General features: G+C 46.2%; 1 protein-coding gene across 1 annotated transcript in view; it reads left to right on the top strand.

Moving 5' to 3' along the window:
* prex2 (phosphatidylinositol-3,4,5-trisphosphate-dependent Rac exchange factor 2) overlaps positions 1 to 18947 on the top strand; it is a 910511-nt gene that overhangs the window by 248104 nt on the left and 643460 nt on the right. The window contains exon 10 of the mRNA XM_070891336.1: positions 15943 to 16087. Coding sequence (XP_070747437.1) covers positions 15943 to 16087 — 145 coding nt within the window. The remainder of the gene's footprint in view (positions 1 to 15942; positions 16088 to 18947) is intronic.

Below are 18947 nucleotides of genomic sequence, written 5' to 3'. Positions count from 1 at the left end.
TTGGCATCACGGAGACATAAGAACATAAGAATTAGAAACAGGAGTAGGCCATCTAGCCCCTCGAGCCTGCTCCACCATTCGACAAGATCATGGCTGATCTGGCCGTGGACTCAGCTCCACTTACCCGCCCGCTCCCCGTAACCCTTAATTACCTTATTGGTTAAAAATCTATCTGTGATTTGAATACATTCAATGAGCTCACCTCAACTGCTTCCTTGGGCAGAGAATTCCACAGATTCACAACCCTCTGGGAGAAGAAATTCCTTCTCAACTCGGTTTTAAATTGGCTCCCCCGTATTTTGAGGCTGTGCCCCCTAGTTCTAGTCTCCCCGACCAGTGAAAACAACCTCTCTGCCTCTATCTTGTCTATCCCTTTCATTATTTTAAATGTTTCTATAAGATCCCCCCTCATCCTTCTGAACTCCAACGAGTAAAGACCCAGTCTACTCAATCTATCATCATAAGGTAACCCCCTCATCTCTGGAATCAGCCTAGTGAATCGTCTCTGTACCCCCTCCAAAGCTAGTATATCCTTCCTTAAGTAAGGTGACCAAAACTGCACGCAGTACTCCAGGTGCGGCCTTACCAATACCCTATACAGTTGCAACAGGACCTCCCTGCTTTTGTACTCCATCCCTCTCACAATGAAGGCCAGCATTCCATTCGCCTTCCTGATTACCTGCTGCACCTGCAAACTAACTTTTTGAGTTTCATGCACAAGGACCCCCAAGTCCCTCTGCACTACTGCATGTTGTTATTTCTCCCCTTTCAAATAATATTCCCTTTTACTGTTTTTTTTTCCAAGGTGGATGGCCTGATATTTTCCGACATTGTATTCCATCTGCCAAACCTTAGCCCATTCGCTTAACCTATCTAAATCTCTTTGCAGCCTCTCTGTGTCCTCTACACAACCCACTTTCCCACTAATCTTTGTGTCATCTGCAAATTTTGTTACACGACACTCTGTCCCCTCTTCCAGGTCATCTATGTATATTGTAAACAGTTGTGGTCCCAGCACCGATCCCTGTGGCACACCACAAACCACTGATTTCTAACATGGCTCCAGGGTGACCAAGGCTGGGAACTCAACATCCAAGTTAATTCAACATTTAGGAAGGATAGACAGAAAGGAAAAGGAGGAGGGGTGGCGTTGCTGGTTAAAGAGGAAATTAATGCAATTGTAAGGAAAGACATGAGCTTGGATGATGTGGAATCGGTATGGGTGGAGCTACGGAATACCAAAGGGTAGAAAACACTAGTGGGAGTTGTGTACAGACCTCCAAACAGCAGTAGTGATGTTGGGGAGGGCATCAAACAGGAAATTAGGTGCACCCAATAAAGGTGCAGCAGTTATGGGTGACTTTACTATGCATATAGATTGGGCTAACCAAACTGGAAGCAATACGGTGGAGGAGGATTTCCTGGAGAGCATAAGGGATGGTTTTCCAGACCAATATGTCCGAGGAAATACAATGGGGGAGGCCATCTTAGACTGGGTGTTGTGTAATGAGAGAGGATTAATTAGCAATCTCGTTGTGCGAGGCCCTTGGGGAAGAGTGACCATAATGTGGTGGAATTCTACATTAGGATGGAGAACGAAACAGTTAATTCAGAGACCATGGTCCAGAACTTAAAGAAGGGTAACTTTGAAGGTATGAGGTGTGAATTGGCTAGGATAGATTGGCGAATGATACTTCAGGGGTTGACAGTAGATGGGCAATGGCAGACATTTAGAGACAGCATGGATGAACTACAAGAATTGTACATCCCTGTCTGGCATAAAAATAAAAAAGGGAAGGTGGCTCAACCGTGGCTATCCAGAGAAATCGGGGATAGTATTAAAGCCAAGGAAGTGGCATACAAATTGGCCAGAAATAGCAGCGAACCCGGGGACTGGGAGAAATTTAGAACTCAGCAGAGGAGGACAAAGGGTTTGATTCGGGCAGGGAAAATAGAGTACGAAAGGAAGCTTGCAGGGAAAATTAAGACAGACTGCAAAAGCTTCTATAGATATGTAAAGAGAAAAAGGTTAGTAAAGACAAACGTCGGTCCCCTGCAGTCAGAATCAGGGGAAGTCATAATGGGGAACAAAGAAATGGCAGACCAATTGAACAAGTACTTTGGTTCGGTATTCACTAAGGAGGACACAAACAACCTTCCGGATATAAAAGGGGTCAGAGGGTCTAGTAAGAAGGAGGAACTGAGGGAAGTCTTTATTAGTCGGGAAATTGTGTTGGAGAAATTGATGGGATTGAAGGCCGATAAATCCCCAGGGCCTGATGGACTGCATCCCAGAGTACTTAAGGAGGTGGCCTTGGAAATAGCGGATGCATTGACAGTCATTTTCCAACATTCCATAGACTCTGGATCAGTTGCTATGGAATGGAGGGTAGCCAATGTAACCCCATTTTTTAAAAAAGGAGGGAGAGAGAAAACACGGAATTATAGACCAGTCAGCCTGACATCGGTAGTGGGCAAAATGATGGAATCAATTATTAAGGATGTCATAGCAGTGCATTTGGAAAGAGGTGACATGATAGGTCCAAGTCAGCATGGATTTGTGAAAGGGAAATCATGCTCGACAAATCTTCTGGAATTTTTTGAGGATGTTTCCAGTAGAGTGGACAAGGGAGAACCAGTTGATGTGGTGTATTTGGACTTTCAGAAGGCTTTCAACAAGGTCCCACACAAGAGATTAATGTGCAAAGTTAAAGCACATGGGATTGGGGGTAGTGTGCTGACGTGGATTGAGAACTGGTTGGCAGACATGAAGCAAAGAGTAGGAGTTAATGGGTACTTTTCAGAATGGCAGGCAGTGACTAGTGGGGTACCGCAAGGTTCTGTGCTGGGGCCCCAGCTGTTTACATTGTACATTAATGATTTAGACGAGGGGATTAAATGTAGTATCTCCAAATTTGGATGACGCTAAGTTGGGTGGCAATGTGAGCTGCGAGGAGGATGCTATGGGGCTGCAGAGTGACTTGGATAGGTTAGGTGAGTGGGCAAATGCATGGCAAATGTAGTATAGTGTGGATAAATGTGAGGTTATCCACTTTGGTGGTAAAAACAGAGAGACAGACTATTATCTGAATGGTGACAGATTAGGAAAAGGGGAGGTGCAATGAGACCTGGGTGTCATAGTACATCAGTCATTGAAGACTGGCATGCAGGTACAGCAGGCGGTTAAGAAAGCAAATGGCATGTTGGCCTTCATAGCGAGGGGATTTGAGTACAGGGGCAGGGAGGTGTTACTACAGTTGTACAGGGCCTTGGTGAGGCCACACCTGGAGTATTGTGTACAGTTTTGGTCTCCTAACTTGAGGAAGGACATTCTTGCTATTGAGGGAGTGCAGCGAAGGTTCACCAGACTGATTCCCGGGATGGCGGGACTGACATATCAAGAAAGACTGGATCAACTGGGCTTGTATTCACTGGAGTTCAGAAGAATGAGAGGGGCTCTCATAGAAATGTTTAAAATTCTGATCGGTTTTGACAGGTTAGATGCAGAAAGAATGTTCCGAATGTTGGGGAAGTCCAGAACCAGGGGTCACAGTCTAAGGATAAGAGGTAAGCCATTTAGGACCGAGATGAGGAGAAACTTCTTCACCCAGAAAGTGGTGAACCTGTGGAATTCTCTACCACAGAAAGTAGTTGAGGCCAATTCACTAAATATATTCAAAAAAGAGTTAGATGTAGTCCTTACTACTCGGGGCATCAAGGGGTATGGCGAGAAAGCAGGGATGGGGTACTAAAGTTGCATGTTCAGCCATGAACTCATTGAATGGCGGTGCAGGCTCCAAGGGCCGAATGGCCTACTCCTGCACCTATTTTCTATGTTTCTATGTTTCTGTGTTTCAACAGACATCTTTTCAGACTCTGGACGATTGGAGTTTACTGTAGGTGTATTTTAGTGTGGAAATTATTGCTTCTGATTAATCGCTATTATACTTTCATTGCAATGGGGCCAGCCATTTCTCAGCCTGCATTGATTAATACACAGATGCTGCAGAGTGCAAATGGCACAACGTTTAATACACATCATTATGTGCCCAATCTAAGACATGCCAGAATGAGGAGGAGGTCCAGACCATACACATCCCGCACTTACAGGGAGAAGAGGTCTTACCTTGACGTGTCCGAGCACACCTGCCTTCAGAGACTGCACTTACGCAAGGTGGTGATCACTGAAATATGTGAGCTCATCAGGCCAGATATGCAGCCTGCCATCAAGACATCATTGTTTGTTGAGGTCAAGGTCACCGCGGCACTGTCTTTCTACACGTCCGGTTCCTTTCGTGCCTCCGCGGTCGAGATTTCCCGTCTCACCATGCCACACATCGCTGCATTAGACAGCTCACGGAGACCCTGTATGCGTGTAGGATGAACTTTATCAGCTTCCCCATGACCACGGAGGCTCAGACTGACAGGGCTGGAGCATTCTACTGCATTGCTAAGTTCCCCAGGGTGCAGGGAGCAATACAGTGCACCTTCTCAGGACCCAGAGCTTTTTCGTAACAGAAAAGGATTTCACTCCATGAAGCTTGTCGACCACAACCAGATAATAATGGCAGTGAATGCCAAATGTCCGGGCAGCTTCGATGAGGCTCACATCCCTGCATGAGAGCGCTGTCTCTGACATGTTTAAGAGTCAGCCACAAGGACAATGGTGGATGCTTGGTGACAACCGATATGGCCTAGCCACCTGGCTGATGACCCCCCTGTGTGACACCCACACCGAGGCCGAGAAGCGATACAACCAGAGCCACAGAGACACACACAATATGGTCCAGAAAACAATAACTGTGCCTAAGCAGCGCTTTAGATGTCTGGAACGCTCACGACGGGAGCTACCATACAACCCTGAGCAAATAGTTAAATTCGTGGTCGTGTGCTCCATGCTGTACAACCTGGCTATCCGGAGGGGACAAGAATTGCCAGAAGGGACTGACGATCCACCTCAGGAGAGAGTGGACGAGGAGGACGAGGGGCAGAACACTGAACTAGGGCCAGACAATCAGGCTGACTATGCAACCATGCCCACACCCACCTCCAGACCGCAGGAAAGGGCCTGTGGTGGCTACATAGCTGCAAGATTCCTACGTCAGAGAATTGTGAACCTGTGGAATTCTCTACCACAGAAAGTTGTTGAGGCCAGTTCATTTGATATATTCAAAAGGCAGTTAGATGTGGCCCTTATGGCTAAAGGGATCAAGGGGTATGGAGAGAAAGCAGGAATGGGGTCCTGAAGTTGCATGATCAGTCATGATCATATTGAATGGTGGTGCAGACTTGAAGGGCAGAATGGCCTACTCCTGCACCTAATTTCTGTGTTTCTATGGGCCCAAGTTTCCACACGCGCCTAGAACGGCGCAATCCTGACCTGGACGCCCGTTTTTCGCGCCACAAAGTGCGCCTAAAAAAATCCTCGGTATTCTCCACCTACTTGCACCCTCGGCGCAGCCAGCACGAGCTGTGGGGGGGCGGAGCCAGGTCCCTGCGCTGAAAACAGTGCCGGGACCTCTGCACATGCGCGCTACAGTCGGCACGCAAGTGCAGTAGCTCCAGGCGCCGAACTGTGTGGGAGGGGCCCGAAGCACGCAGCCCCTAGCCCTGGCTGAATGGCCTCACTGAGGCTGCGTGAATAAGGCTCCTCCCACGGCCAGCTCCTGCTTCCCCCCACCCCCCCTGCCCCCGACCAGACCCGACACCCGCTCCCCCCCTGCCTCCGGACCGGACCCGACACCCGCTACCCCGCCTGCCTCAGGACCAGACCCAACACCCGCTCCCCCCCCCCCCGCCTCTGGACCAGACCCGACACCCGCTCCCCCACCCCCCGACCAGACCTGACACCCGCTCCCCACCCCCCCCCCCGACCAGACCCAACACCCGCTCCCTCTCCCCCTGCCTCCGGACCAGACCCGACACCCGCTCCCCCACCCCCCGACCAGACCTGACACCCGCTCCCCACCCCCCCCCCCGACCAGACCCAACACCTGCTCCCCCCCCCCCCCTGCCGACTGACCCGACCCGAGCTCCTGTTCCCGCTCCCCGCCCCCCCGACTGGACCCGACCCGCGCTCCTGTTCCCGCTCCCTGCCCCCCCGACTGGACCCGACCCGCGCTCCTGTTCCCGCTTCCTGCCCCCCCCCGACTGGACCCAACCGACCCGCGCTCCCGCCCCCCGACCCGACCCCCCACCCCCACTGGACCCGACTCCCGCTCCCGGACTGGATTCGACCTGACCTCCCCCCCTCCCTCCCTCTCCCCCTCCCTCCCTCTCTTTCCCTCCCCCCCCTCTCTCTCTCTCCCCCCCATCTCTCTCTCTCACCCCCCTCTCTCTCTCTCCCCCCCTCCTCTCTCTCTCTCTCTCTCTCTCTCTCTCCCCCTCCCTCTCTCTCTTTCCCCCCCCGCCCCCCTAACCCTAACCGAACCTCCCCGACCCGACCCAACCCAACGCCACCTACCTGTAAATCTGGTGCTGGGGACGGGCCCTGCCCGAAGTCTCGGGCCGGCCCGTTCAGCCTTCGGTCCCGAAAGGCCTGTCTGAAGCACTTTCACACAGGTAGGAAGATGGTTTATTTAATATTTTCTGTGCTTATAAATGTTTATTCAGGTTGGATTTATTTGTATAATATTTGTATAAGTATAAATAAGGATATATTATAGAATTTAATGACTTCCCTCCCCCCCCCCACCTCGTTCTGGACGCCTAATTTGTAACCTGCGCCTGATTTTTTAATGTGTAGAACAGGTTTTTTCAGTTCTACAAAAATCTTCACTTGCTCCATTCTACTTTAGTTTGGAGTACGTTTTCACAGTGGAAACTTTCAAATCAGGCGTCAGTGGCCGGACACGCCCCCTTTTGAAAAAAAAAATTATGTTCCAAAGTAGAACTGTTCTACCTGACTAGAACTGCAGAAAAAAAAATGTGGAGAATTGCGATTTCTAAGAGAGTCCGTTCTCCACCAGTTGCTCCTAACAATCAGGCGCAAATCATGTGGAAACTTGGGCCCAATGTTTCTATGTCAGGAGCTCATAACTGAACGATTTGCCTGAAAGAACGTTGATGTGATTGACAACGCTGACACACTGCTGTGGGTGTGGAACTCAGACATCAATGGTGGGTATCACCTTGGTGCCAGTTAAATTTTAAGTTCATTCAAGTTAAGTTTTATTTAACCCTTTCATGTTAAGGAATCACCAGTGTGTAACGGTCCAGCTATCTGAGACAATGTGCAACAAGGTTATATTGAGTAAAAACATTTTATACGACCATTGGTCTGAAATCATAAGTATCACGGGCAAAAACACCCCGCTCCCACCCCACTTTTTCGACCATTGACATCAATCAAATGTTCAACATGTCCAGCAACACAGAATACAAATGCAAAGCAGGAGGGTGGCCCCCTCCCCCCATACATTACAACAAATTGCATAGACCCAAATGGAGATATAACACAGCCATCACCTGCGGACATACACCTCACTTTCCTTCCCCCCTCCCCTTCTTCTCCCCACCTCTACCCCTTCCCCTCCTCACTCCATGCCGCCTGGCTGAAGAGCTCCTGAGGCAGTGCCTCATTGGGCCGGATGAAGGCAGAAGGCACGGGAGCGGGAGGTGCCGAGGTGGGAACATTCTCTGATCGAGAAGCAGGATCTTGGTCCTGCCTCTCATCTGTCATTGGCACTGGTGGTGCGGTACCTAGGGGTGGCGTGCCATGCTCCTGGACCACTGGGAGGCCTGTGCCAGCAGTGTTCCTGGCTATCGCCTACAGGGCCTCCGCTATCCGTGGAACCTACTCAGTCATGGTGCCGGAGATGGTGGCCAGCTGTCGGGATATGACCCCCAATGCATCGAGGATCTGGTCACCAATGTCTACAGTTCTCCTGGACAACTGTACCATCTCTCTGATCTCATGTGGCACTCGTGGAACAGACCTGCTGCTCCCACAAAACCTCCGCGGGGTCGGTGCCGTCCTGGGGACAAATGAGGTGCCCTGTGGCAAGGTGCCCGGTACCTCCAGAGTGGAGGCGGGAATGACCGGCGGAGCACTAGATGGCCTTGGGGTGGAATGGCTTCTGGAGCAAGGAAGGGAAGGGGTAGAGTGGGGAGAAGAAGGGGAGGGTGGCAGGAAAGTGAGGTGCATGTTCCTCGAAGTCCGCGCTTTGATCCTTAGAGAACCGACCCGGCGGATTGACGGGCGAGAATCAGAGCTCCTCAGCACCAGATGTAGGATCGTCCGGCCCTGCGTCCCCATCTTCTGGCCTCTGTGGTCTTGCCTGGGGCCGCACTGCTGGCTGAGCTGCAAAACACAAATGAGGTTATTAGAGGAGAAGGGAATGCTAGGGTCACAAGGTAAGTCCAGTACGACACACAGCATATGCATGACAAAAGTACCGCCGCTAGCAAAATCATCACAGACATCACATTTCATGACCATCAACACATTCTGCATTGTAATGATTTTCATTAGGCCAGCATTATTTATAGGACAATTTTAGAAATCATCTATCATATATTATTGTTCAGATTTGAGTGGGTGTGGCATCCATTGACATTTAGGGTGGTTACATTTCTTGTAGATCCCTCCCCCCATCTTACTAGTTTAAAACCTTTGCCACCTCCCTATTTATCCTTTTTTATCCTTTCTGCTAGGACACGTGGTCCCATCCCAGTTCAGCTGGAGCCCGTCCCTTCGATACATCTCCTTCCTGTCCCAGAACTGGTGCCAGTGTCCCATGAAAAGGAACCCCTCTTTCACACAGCAACCCTTTAGCCACGTGTTAATTCTCTTGATCTGTCTGCTTCTATGCCAATTTGCACGTGGCTCAGGCAATAATCCAGAGATTATGATCCTCTAGGTCCTGCTTTTTAATTTAGAGCCTAACTTCTGATACTCTTTCAGCGGGACCTCCTCCCTGTTCCTACCTATGTCGTTTGTTCCAGCATGGACCATGGCAAATGAATTTACCACCTCCCTTTACAAGTTCCTCTCCAGCCACCGTGAGATATCCTTTAACCTGGCATGAGGTAGGCAACGCACCCTTCTTGGTTGCAGAGGACGCTATCCATCCCCCTAATTATAGAGTCCCCTATCACTACCACATTTCTATTCTGCTCTTTCCTCCACCCCCTGAATAGCCTTTTGAGCCATGGTGCCTTGGTCTGCATTGTGGCTGTCCTCCCCACAGTCTTTCTCCTTGTCCTCACAGGTAGTGAGTACATCATACCTGTTGGACAGGACCAGTGTCTGCAGGATATCTTTCTCAATCTCTCCTAAATCCCAGTGACCCGGCTCCCTAACAGTCACACCCTCCCTTTCCTGAACCTGTGCTTTCCTCTGGGCTTTGACTGTATTCTATATAAAACTGTCCAAAAATTCCTCCTCCTCCCTTATGGTTTCGGGGTGTCTCCAACTCGCACTCCAGCTTAATGACTCTGAGTCGGAGATATTCGAGATGGAGACACCTCCTGCAGACGTGTTTGCTCGGGACAGTCTCGCTGTCCACAAACTCCCACATACTGCAGTCCAGACACACAACCTGCTCTGACATATCTTAGTCTTGCCTTATTTAATTTATTTAATTAGTTGAAGTCTTAATTCAATTATTTATAGTTATATTAATTTGTTTAACTAGTTAAGCCAGAAGTTTAATACAATATTTATAGTTTCTTGCACCTAGTTTAAATCACAGTCCTCGGATAATGAGAAAAGTGAGAATGTTTTTTTTTGCAGTCAAGCAAGCTTCAGAAACCATGACACATCACTAGACATATTTAATTAACCCATCCCCATCTCTCACTCCGCTGTATCCCAATTACCTTAGAAACACAGGACTGTACAGATAGCAGAAACAGGTCCTAGTTAATATTGTGCATCATGAGTAATGTTTCCTCAGCACGTAGTCCTGGGACTGCTCCGGATGTGGAAGCTTTGGGCTGGGTGAGTGGCTGGTCCTCAGGAAGGGGGTCCTGTATCTTCTGATGTTCTTCCAGCTCCATGCACAGTCCATGTAGAACTTGTTCTAACTTTCATATGTCCCACATTAGACCACATGTTTGTTGTAGGGAGTTGGATTGAGCTACACAGGGGGATGCATCTTTTTGCTAGAGTTTGGTCTGCCTGAGCATTTGAATGGCAGAAATTTCTTCCCGTTATGGTAGTAGGCTGAGTATGTATGTGTGGATAGTTGGACCTATCATCGCTTCACTAGCTTCCAGCAGCACTGTACAGAACAATTGGAGGGTGGGGCAGGACCTGAATGAGTATGTCCTTGTGACCACAGTTCCACCAGCACTTACCTGCCTGAGTTGGATGCAATTTTCTAAGTTTGTGCAGGGTAAGGTATGCTTGCTGAGGATTCTGAGTTGGCTTTCCTTCATTGGGTTACAGATGGACGTTGTGAGGCAGTATTGCATCTTTCCAATCTTCTCCTGAAAACAGGCTTCCCAAATTATGCTCCCAGGAGTCATAGAAACATCGAAACATAGAAAATAGGTGCAGGAGTAGGCCATTCGGCCCTTCGAGCTGCACCACCATTCAATATAAGCATGGCTGATCATGCAACTTTAGTACCCCATTCCTGCTTTCTCTCCATACCCCTTGATCCCTTTAGCCATAAGGGCCACATCTAACTCCCTTTTGAATATAACTAACGGACTGGCCTCAACAACTTTCTGTGATAGAGAATTCCACAGGTTCACAATTCTCTGAGTGAAGAAGTTTCTCCTCATCTCGGTCCTAAATGGCTTACCACTTATCCTTAGACTGTGACCCCTCGTTCTGGACTTCCCCAACATCGGGACCATTCTTACTGCATCTAACCTGTCCAATCCCATCAGAATTTTATATGTTTCTATGAGATCCCCTCTCATCCTTCTAAATTCCAGTGAATATAAGCCTAGTCGATCCAGTCTTTCTTCATATGTCAGTCCTGCCATCCCGGGAATTAGTCTGGTGAACCTTCGCTGCACTCCCTCAATAGCAAGAATGTCCTTCCTCAGATTAGGAGACCAAAACTGTACACCATATTCAAGGTGTGGCCTCACCAAGGCACTGTACAACTGCAGTAAGGCCTCCCTGCTCCTGTACTCAAATCCTCTCGCTATGAAGGCCAACATGCCATTTGCCTTCTTCACTGCCTGCTGTACCTGCATGCCAACTTTCAATGACTGATGTACCGTGACACCCAGGTCTTGTTGCACCTCCCTTTTTCCTAATCTGTGACCATTCAGTTAATATTCTGCCGCCTTGTTTTTGCCACCAAAGTGGATAACTTCACATTTATCCACATTATAGTGCATCTGCCATGCATTTGCCCACTCACCTAACCTGTCCAAGTCACACTGCAGCCTCTTAGCATCCTCCACACAGCCACCCAGCTTAGTGTCATCTGCAAACTTGGAGATATTGCATTCAATTCCTTCGTCTAAATCATGTAGGTTTTATTTGCTGCATAGTATCGAGTAGAGGGCTTCGGCATGCCTGTGGAGCAGCTGTGTGTTGAAGAGGACCAGCTTTAACAGGGTTTGTTTGAGTGAATTTTACTGAACATGGTGAGAACTTGCATGTAGTGGTGGATTTGAAGTTAATGGACATAATTGTGTTCGGTGAGATGAAATCTGATGGCCAGTTGCTGGAGGGACATGATCTAGCCCTGGTGGAACAAATTGTCTATCCCATTGGTGTCTCTATCATGCCACATCCTGAAACTGATGGCACGAAGATCCTCTGATTCCTTCCAGATTTCTAGAGTTAGCGGTACAATCTGTGTGCCTCTGTGCACCCATTGTCCTTTATAAAGCTTATGAGAGGATGGAGTGTGTAATGGAGCTGTTCAGGTGATATTTGCTGCTAAACCAAGCCAAGCCAAGTCAAGCCAAGCCAAAGATTTCAGAGAGGCCTTGTCCCAATGATACCCTGTAGTTGAATGGCCCAGTGAGTGCTAAAGCTAACTTTTTGGGGGTGTTAGAACCATTTTAGGCATATTTTCTGCTGCCTTCCTGCCCAGCAAAACCTGGCAATATGGATCTGAAAGTATGGGAGCAATTGTCTTGTGGACTTTGTCAATTATTTCCAATCAGTTATTGATTGTCATGGATGAAGGCATAGCGTTCCTCGGGAATACCAAATACATGAATGTTGCGTTGATCCTTGCTTTTGAACCAGTCTATTTTTGCACTACCCTCTGGTTTATGTTCTATAGGTTAAGTCACTTGGGTTCTGGTTTCTGTGAGATCTGCACCTGGGCTGGCTTCCGGAATGTAAAAGTGGCGCTCTGTTAGAGTGTTTGTAACTGGAGTTCACGAATTTCTGCAACTATTGTGTTGCGGGTAGTTGAGCGGGATGTGGGCTGCACAGGAGTTCCCATGCTGATTTCAAAAGACCCCTTCCCAAATATTTCACTTTTTGAGTTTCTTCAAAGGTTTCTATAATATCATATACTAGGCTCTTAATGCAGTGGACAATGTCTTAAGTATCACCACTTCCCTTCCAGCTTGGGATCTATGCAATTCCCCTTTTGTATAAGGAGTTGAAAAAAGCCATGTGGCTTTTAGATTAGTCAGGGTTAGGATTTTTACTTGTATGCATGTATTGATGGAGAAGGGTTCTCCGTTCCATCCTGTGATTAAATAATTTAATTTCAAAACATAATTTTAATGAAATTTCCTTCGACTGTGATAGGATATGCCCTCGAAGGGTACCTTCTTTATTGGCTGAATCTGAATGTTCACTTGCTCATGGTCATTACTGAGAGACATGCAGCTTTCTGTAGTTCACTGTTGTTTCCAGCTTACATAATGAATTTCCCTTTGGTCTTGTTTGGCTATTGGGGTGTTTACCAAATGTTGTAGTTGTCATAACAGACCTTCAAGGGAATTGTTTAAATTCAACTCTGCCTCTACTTAATGAGAATACCAAAGAGATGGCAGAAAAGACATTGGGACTGAAATTGCGGTCGGAGGCTTCCCGCGAGCGGATGCCTCTAATCTGAAAAATATCTATGCAATACCTGGTGGTCCCGGAGGAGCTTGAGATTCTGTTGAGGAGGCTTCTCTTCCCGTGCTGCGAAGCGCGCTCCTGTCCTCCAGGTTCGAACGCAGGAGATGCAGTCACGTTTGACTGCTCAACCAATCAGGTAAAGTATTCTCAATTAATAGCAATGGGAACTCTGTATGTACGAGTTCTCATTGCTATTAATTGAGAAAAAAAAACAAACACAATAACACCAAATTAAAAATTAAAAACACATCTCACATAATTAAAAGTAATTGACATTAAAGTTAATAAATACCTTAGAGAAAAGAATGTTTTCTGAGTGTTTAAAAAGTTTTTTAAATTATGATTTAAAATAAATTTAACGTAGTGGGCAGGGTTTTAAAAAATAAAATATTTTTTTAATTTAATTTTATTATATTTTTGTATGTTTTAAAACTCTTATGCCTGTAAAAGTAGGCTATGCGCCTGCTTTTATTAGGCGCAAGAATTTTGAGGACATTTGCTGGGCAAGATATGGGTAAATCTTGCAATCTTGCCCTTGCAAATGTCCTCGCTCCCGATATACGGATGATCTGTTAAGCTCCAGCTTGACAGATCGGAAAAGCCGGTTTTCAACGCATGTGCATTGTGCTGGAAAACCGGCTTTTGCGATGCATTCTCGGGTCCGTAGACACTCAGTACGGACCCAGGGAGGCCGGAATCTCCAGGCCAATAAAGGCATTTCAAAACCACAGGTTTCTTGTCAGCTTCCTGAACTGCCTTTACAATCTATGTTACAATAGGAAGCATTTTTCATGTCCCAGAATATTATTGTGTGAGGTCAACTAAAACCATATGCATTCTTTTAAGAAGAAGCATTGCTCTAAAATATGATATTCTAGCAGAGTTAAGATTTTACTGTGAACTTGATATTCTGGCTCTCAGAAGTTCACGCTTGCTAATGGCATTTGGCTATTAGTTGTGTTCTATGCTCCAAGGATTATTAAGCCAGAATATCCGTTTTCATCAGGGTGGTCGGGTAGAAAGGCACAAACAACCTCAGGGGAATGTCCCTGATTCAGCTATACCAGCTGCAGCATAACTAACATTTCTTTTGTTTTATCTTTTCCACAGTAGGACACCACCTGGTTCTACAGCTTTTTGTAATTTTCTGATCAGCTCTTTGTTCTATTAGTATTTAGTGCCAAACAAAACAAATTTGTAAGAGAATATTAAAATTTTTCTATGCACCCTTTTTGATGTGTCATAATGTTGCAATCCCTAAAAACAAGCCTTTGAGTCTGAGAGTTTCTCCAGCCTAAAGATTGCAAGAAAAATCGATGGAACACGTTAATTTCCTGAAACTCAGGAATTCCATTTGGTCCTTCAATTCCATCAAGACTCCAGATTTAATCAAACAATTCAACAGTGGGAGTTAAAGCATAAATGTACACCCGGAGAAGGAAACTTCTCAACAATGACTGAGCATTGTTATCATGGGTGGACAGAATTGTGACACATTATTTGTTAGGCGTCTTAAATGTGCAGAGTGATGAAAGCATGTGATGTGCTACCATGAGAACCGAAACTTGATCCAAGACTTTTCCTTGGGTAATTGAAGAACTGAGTCATCTCAAAATGACTTCAAACAGAAATGGAAAGCTCTGGATGTACTTAATAGGTTTTCCTCATCCAAAGCAGAGACAATTGAAGCTTTTCTGCTCCTGGTTTGGGAATTCTGATTATATGGCATACCTGCTATTTATTTTCCCAAGTAAGGTTAAGTCACAAAAGGCAGATATCCTCTTAATATTCATAGTGTGACAGAAGAATGCATCTCAGACTTTGGAAATTGCTGCATCCCTACAATTGTCCTGACTGAGATCATCTAACTCAGGATAGACAGATAATCATATCTGAGACCTTCCTGATCTGTATAGTTCAGTTACTCATTATCAACATTCACTGAGCCATTGAGAAAAGCCAAAAATATTTTTATTATAAAAAAGAAGTTTCCTTAAATACTTTAAAAGTCTAGAGTGGCCTTGGGTAGCTCTTTGTCTTGGAGTTCCAGTATGGGGAAACATAGAAGTGTGGAAATGCAATTTTGATCAACAAAATTACTGAATTGCCCAATTTAACCAATCAAATGAAAGCCAGGTGTCTCCCCAAGTTGGAGGAGGGTGGGGTAAAGCTAGGATAGTAATCTCCTTTTTTCCCACCACCATCCCAGATGAATAACAAAGACTTCCTAGCGGCTGGCTCAAAGCGGCACAGGGAAATTGTGGGAACAACGTCCATGGAGAGTACAATTGCAGGATGTCAGAACAGTTGTCCGGCCGCCCCAAATTCCCGTCCCCGCTAGATTTATTAGGTTAATATCAAGGGTTAATTTGTCCAAAGAATAGATTTTTCTTTGCAGAATTTGTTTCCTTAGCTGTATGTAAGATGTCCAGTTCAATGAATCAGTGAACTTCTTAAACCCAAATTGGGCAAATGTTTTTTAATCTGAGATTTTGGGGGTTCACTAAAACATGTCTTCCTATGGTGGATTCGAATAACTTCCTTTGGTTTTCACATCTGCTTTCCTTTTCTTTTTTTAATTGTTTTCCATTGCTCAAACACCAACAGTTTATTCAGGGTTTTTCACCATGATTTCCAGTTCTACAGTTATCCTTTTTGAACATTTTCTGATTCTTTAATTAATCCTCTCAGTGAAAGCTAAGTTTTAATTTGTTGGGTTCCTTAATGGAGGCAATTTTTTAGAATTGCTCTGGAGGGTCTCTTGGGACCGCCAGTGTAATTCATTAAAGATTTTGTGGATCAGGGAGGAGGAGTTCTAGAAATTGTATTTTTGAGAGAAATGGAGAAATCACTTAATTTAACAGCATTCTACTATAAATTGCATACAACAACTTCGATAATAGCTTTGAAATGTAAAGGATGTTGACTTTTTTCACTAGATTTGAAACTAGGCGTGGAGCAAGATACCTGGGTGATGATCTCCGAAAAAGGGGAAAAGCTCTACCATATGATGTGTAAACAGGAAAATGTAATCAAGGACAGAAAAAGGAAACTCAGCACTTTTCCAAAATGCTTCTTGGGCAGGTATGAGGGTTCAACATTAACGACTGCAACAACACTTATTTTGTCTCTGATAATTTTCCTCTTTCCCTTCACGAATGAAAATGTTGAATCAGTCTTAGGATAAAGTTCTTCTGGCGTACTTCTGGCATTCTTCTGGATGCCCTTGGATACTTCATCAAAGTACCTTTTATTGATATGTGAACCTTGACGTTGAATGTTCATGGGCTATTCGACAGTAGGTGTCATAATAGCTGAGATTAAACCTGTCCTTACCCAATGCCCATGCATTTGCTTTATAACAGGGGTCAGTGATCAGAATAGGAAACATAGATGATTTTTCCTAGCTCATGGGCATTGGGGCTAATTATAGCACTACGGCCACTATCCTGGCTGAGATCAGCCAAATTACCAAAGACTGTGGATTGAAGCTGGGACATTTGCAGTCTGAATGGCTCAGCTACTTAAAAACTTGCTGGAGCCGATAATGTGGTACTGCCACAGAACGCCGGGGACCGCTTCTCCCTACACTCTGGCTGCACCTTTTTATTTTATTCATTCACGGGATGTGGGCATCCCTGACAAGGCCAGGATTTATTGCCCGTCTCTAATTGCACTTCAGAAGATGGTGGTGGTAAGCTGCTTTCTTGAACTGCTACAGTCCGTGTGGTGAAGGTACTCCACAGTGCGGTTAGGGAGAGAATCCCAGGATTTGGACCCAGTGACAATGAAGGAACGGTGATATATTTCCAAGTCAAGATGGTGTGTGACTTGGAGGGGAACTTGGAGGTGATGGTGTTCCCATACGCCTGCTGCCCTTGTCCTTCTCGGTGGTAGAGGTTGCGGCTTTGGGAGGTGCTGTCGAAGAAGCCTTGGTGAGTTGTTGCAGTGCTTCTTGTAGATGGTAACACTGCAGCCAAGGTGCATCGGTAGTAGAGGGAGTGAATGTTTACGGTGGTGGATGGGATTTCAATCAAGCGGGCTGGTTTGTCCCAAATGGTGTTGAGCATCTTGAGTGTTGTTGGAGCTTCACTCATCCAGCAAGTGGAGAATATTCCATCACACTCCTGACTTGTGCCTTGCAGATGGTGGAAAGGCTTTGGAGAGTCAGGAGGTGAGTCACTCACCACAGAATACCCAGCTGCTGACCTGCTCTTGTAGCCGCAATATTTATGTGGCTAGTCCAGTTAAGTTTCTGGTCAATGGTAGCCCCAGGATGTTGATGATAGGGGATTCGGTGATGGTAATGCCCTCGACTGTCAGGGGGAGCTAGTTAGATTCTCTCTTGTTGGAGATAGTCATTGCATGGCAATTGTGTGGCGCAAATGTTACTTGCCATTTAACAGGCCAAACCTGAATGTCGTCCAGGTCTTGCTGCATGCGGGCACGGACTGCTTCATTATCTGAGGAGTTGCAAATGGAACTGAACATTGTGCAATCATCAGCAAACATCCCCACTTCTGACCTTATGATGGAGGGAAGGTCATTGATGAAGCAGCTGAAGATGGTTGGGCCTAGGACACTGCCCTGAGTGTAATGTATGCACCTGTGAGTATGTTCACAGGTTTGTAGAGCTATTGTGGGGCAGTTAAAAAGTGTCTGGAGTGTTCCCCAGATCGGGAGGCACTTGATCTAATGTTTATTTTGTCCCCCCCCCCCAAAAGAGTTGTAGAGCTATTGTTCCCCACTCCCCTTTTAGCCAGGGGCAGTTGTATAATTTGTGTTTCAGTGCCCTCAAAAAAAACCCCAAAAAACAAAAAAACAATGGGGCACTTGAAAAGTTTTTGGAGTGTGTTTCGTTTTTTTTTAATCAGGAGGCACTTGATTATTTGTTACACAACAAAAGAGTTGTAGAGCTATTGCATTGTAAGTGGCTTAGTCAGTCACGTGATGTCCACAAGACTCAATAAAACCCCAGTCAGTTGAGTCTAAGTCATCCACGATGAGGTATGCAGTTGTGAACCAAGTAGATGAATTGGTAATATGTAGTGTGATTGTTGAACCTTTGTTAATAAACCAACTAATTCTTAATAACAATGTATTGCTATGAATTCTTAAGTAAAGAACCCATGAAGCAAATCCATTACAATGAGGAACTCCTGCAGCGATGTCCTGGGGATGAGATGATTGGTCTCCAATAACCACAACCATCTCCCATTGTGCTAGGTATGACTCCAACCAATGGAGTTTTCTCCCTGATTCCCATTGACTTCAATTTTACTAGGGCTCCTTGATACGATACTTCATCAAATGCTGCCTTGATGTCAAGGGCAGTCTTTCTCACCTGATCTCTAGAATTCAGCTGTTTTGTCCATGTTTGGACCAAGGCTGTAATGAGGTCTGGAGTTGAGTGGTCCTGATGGAACCCAAACTGAGCATCGGTGAGCAGGTTATTGGTAAGTGTGTCGTTTTATAGCACTATCAATGACTCCTTCCATCATTTTGTTGATGATTGAGAGTAGGCTGATGGAGCAGAAATTGGCTGGATTGTATTTGTCCTGCTTTTTGTGGACAGGACACACCTGGGAAATTTTCCACTTTGATGGGTAGATGCCAGTGTTGTAGCAGTCGTGGAATAGCTTGGCCAGAGGCGCGGCTAGTTCTGGGTTGTTGTCAGCGTCCATAGCCTCTGCTGCATCCAGTTCACTCAGCCATTTCCTGATATCACGTGGATTGATTCAAATTGGCTGAAAACTGCCTTCTGTGAAGGTGGGGATCGCAGGAGTAGCCAAGATAGATGATCCGCTTGGCACTTCTGGCTGAAGATGATTGCAAAAGCTTCAGCCTTGTTTGTTGCAGTCACGTGCTGGACTTCGCCAACAATCATTATCTCAGGACTTGCCCATTTTGAGCAGTTGCTTCCTCAAAACGAGAGCAGCCTGTT

The sequence above is a fragment of the Pristiophorus japonicus genome, chromosome 1 (assembly GCF_044704955.1).
Source record: "Pristiophorus japonicus isolate sPriJap1 chromosome 1, sPriJap1.hap1, whole genome shotgun sequence".
Lineage (NCBI taxonomy): Eukaryota > Metazoa > Chordata > Chondrichthyes > Pristiophoridae > Pristiophorus > Pristiophorus japonicus.
Note: the sequence above shows the minus strand (reverse complement) of the source record. Positions and strands in the feature narration are given on the sequence as shown.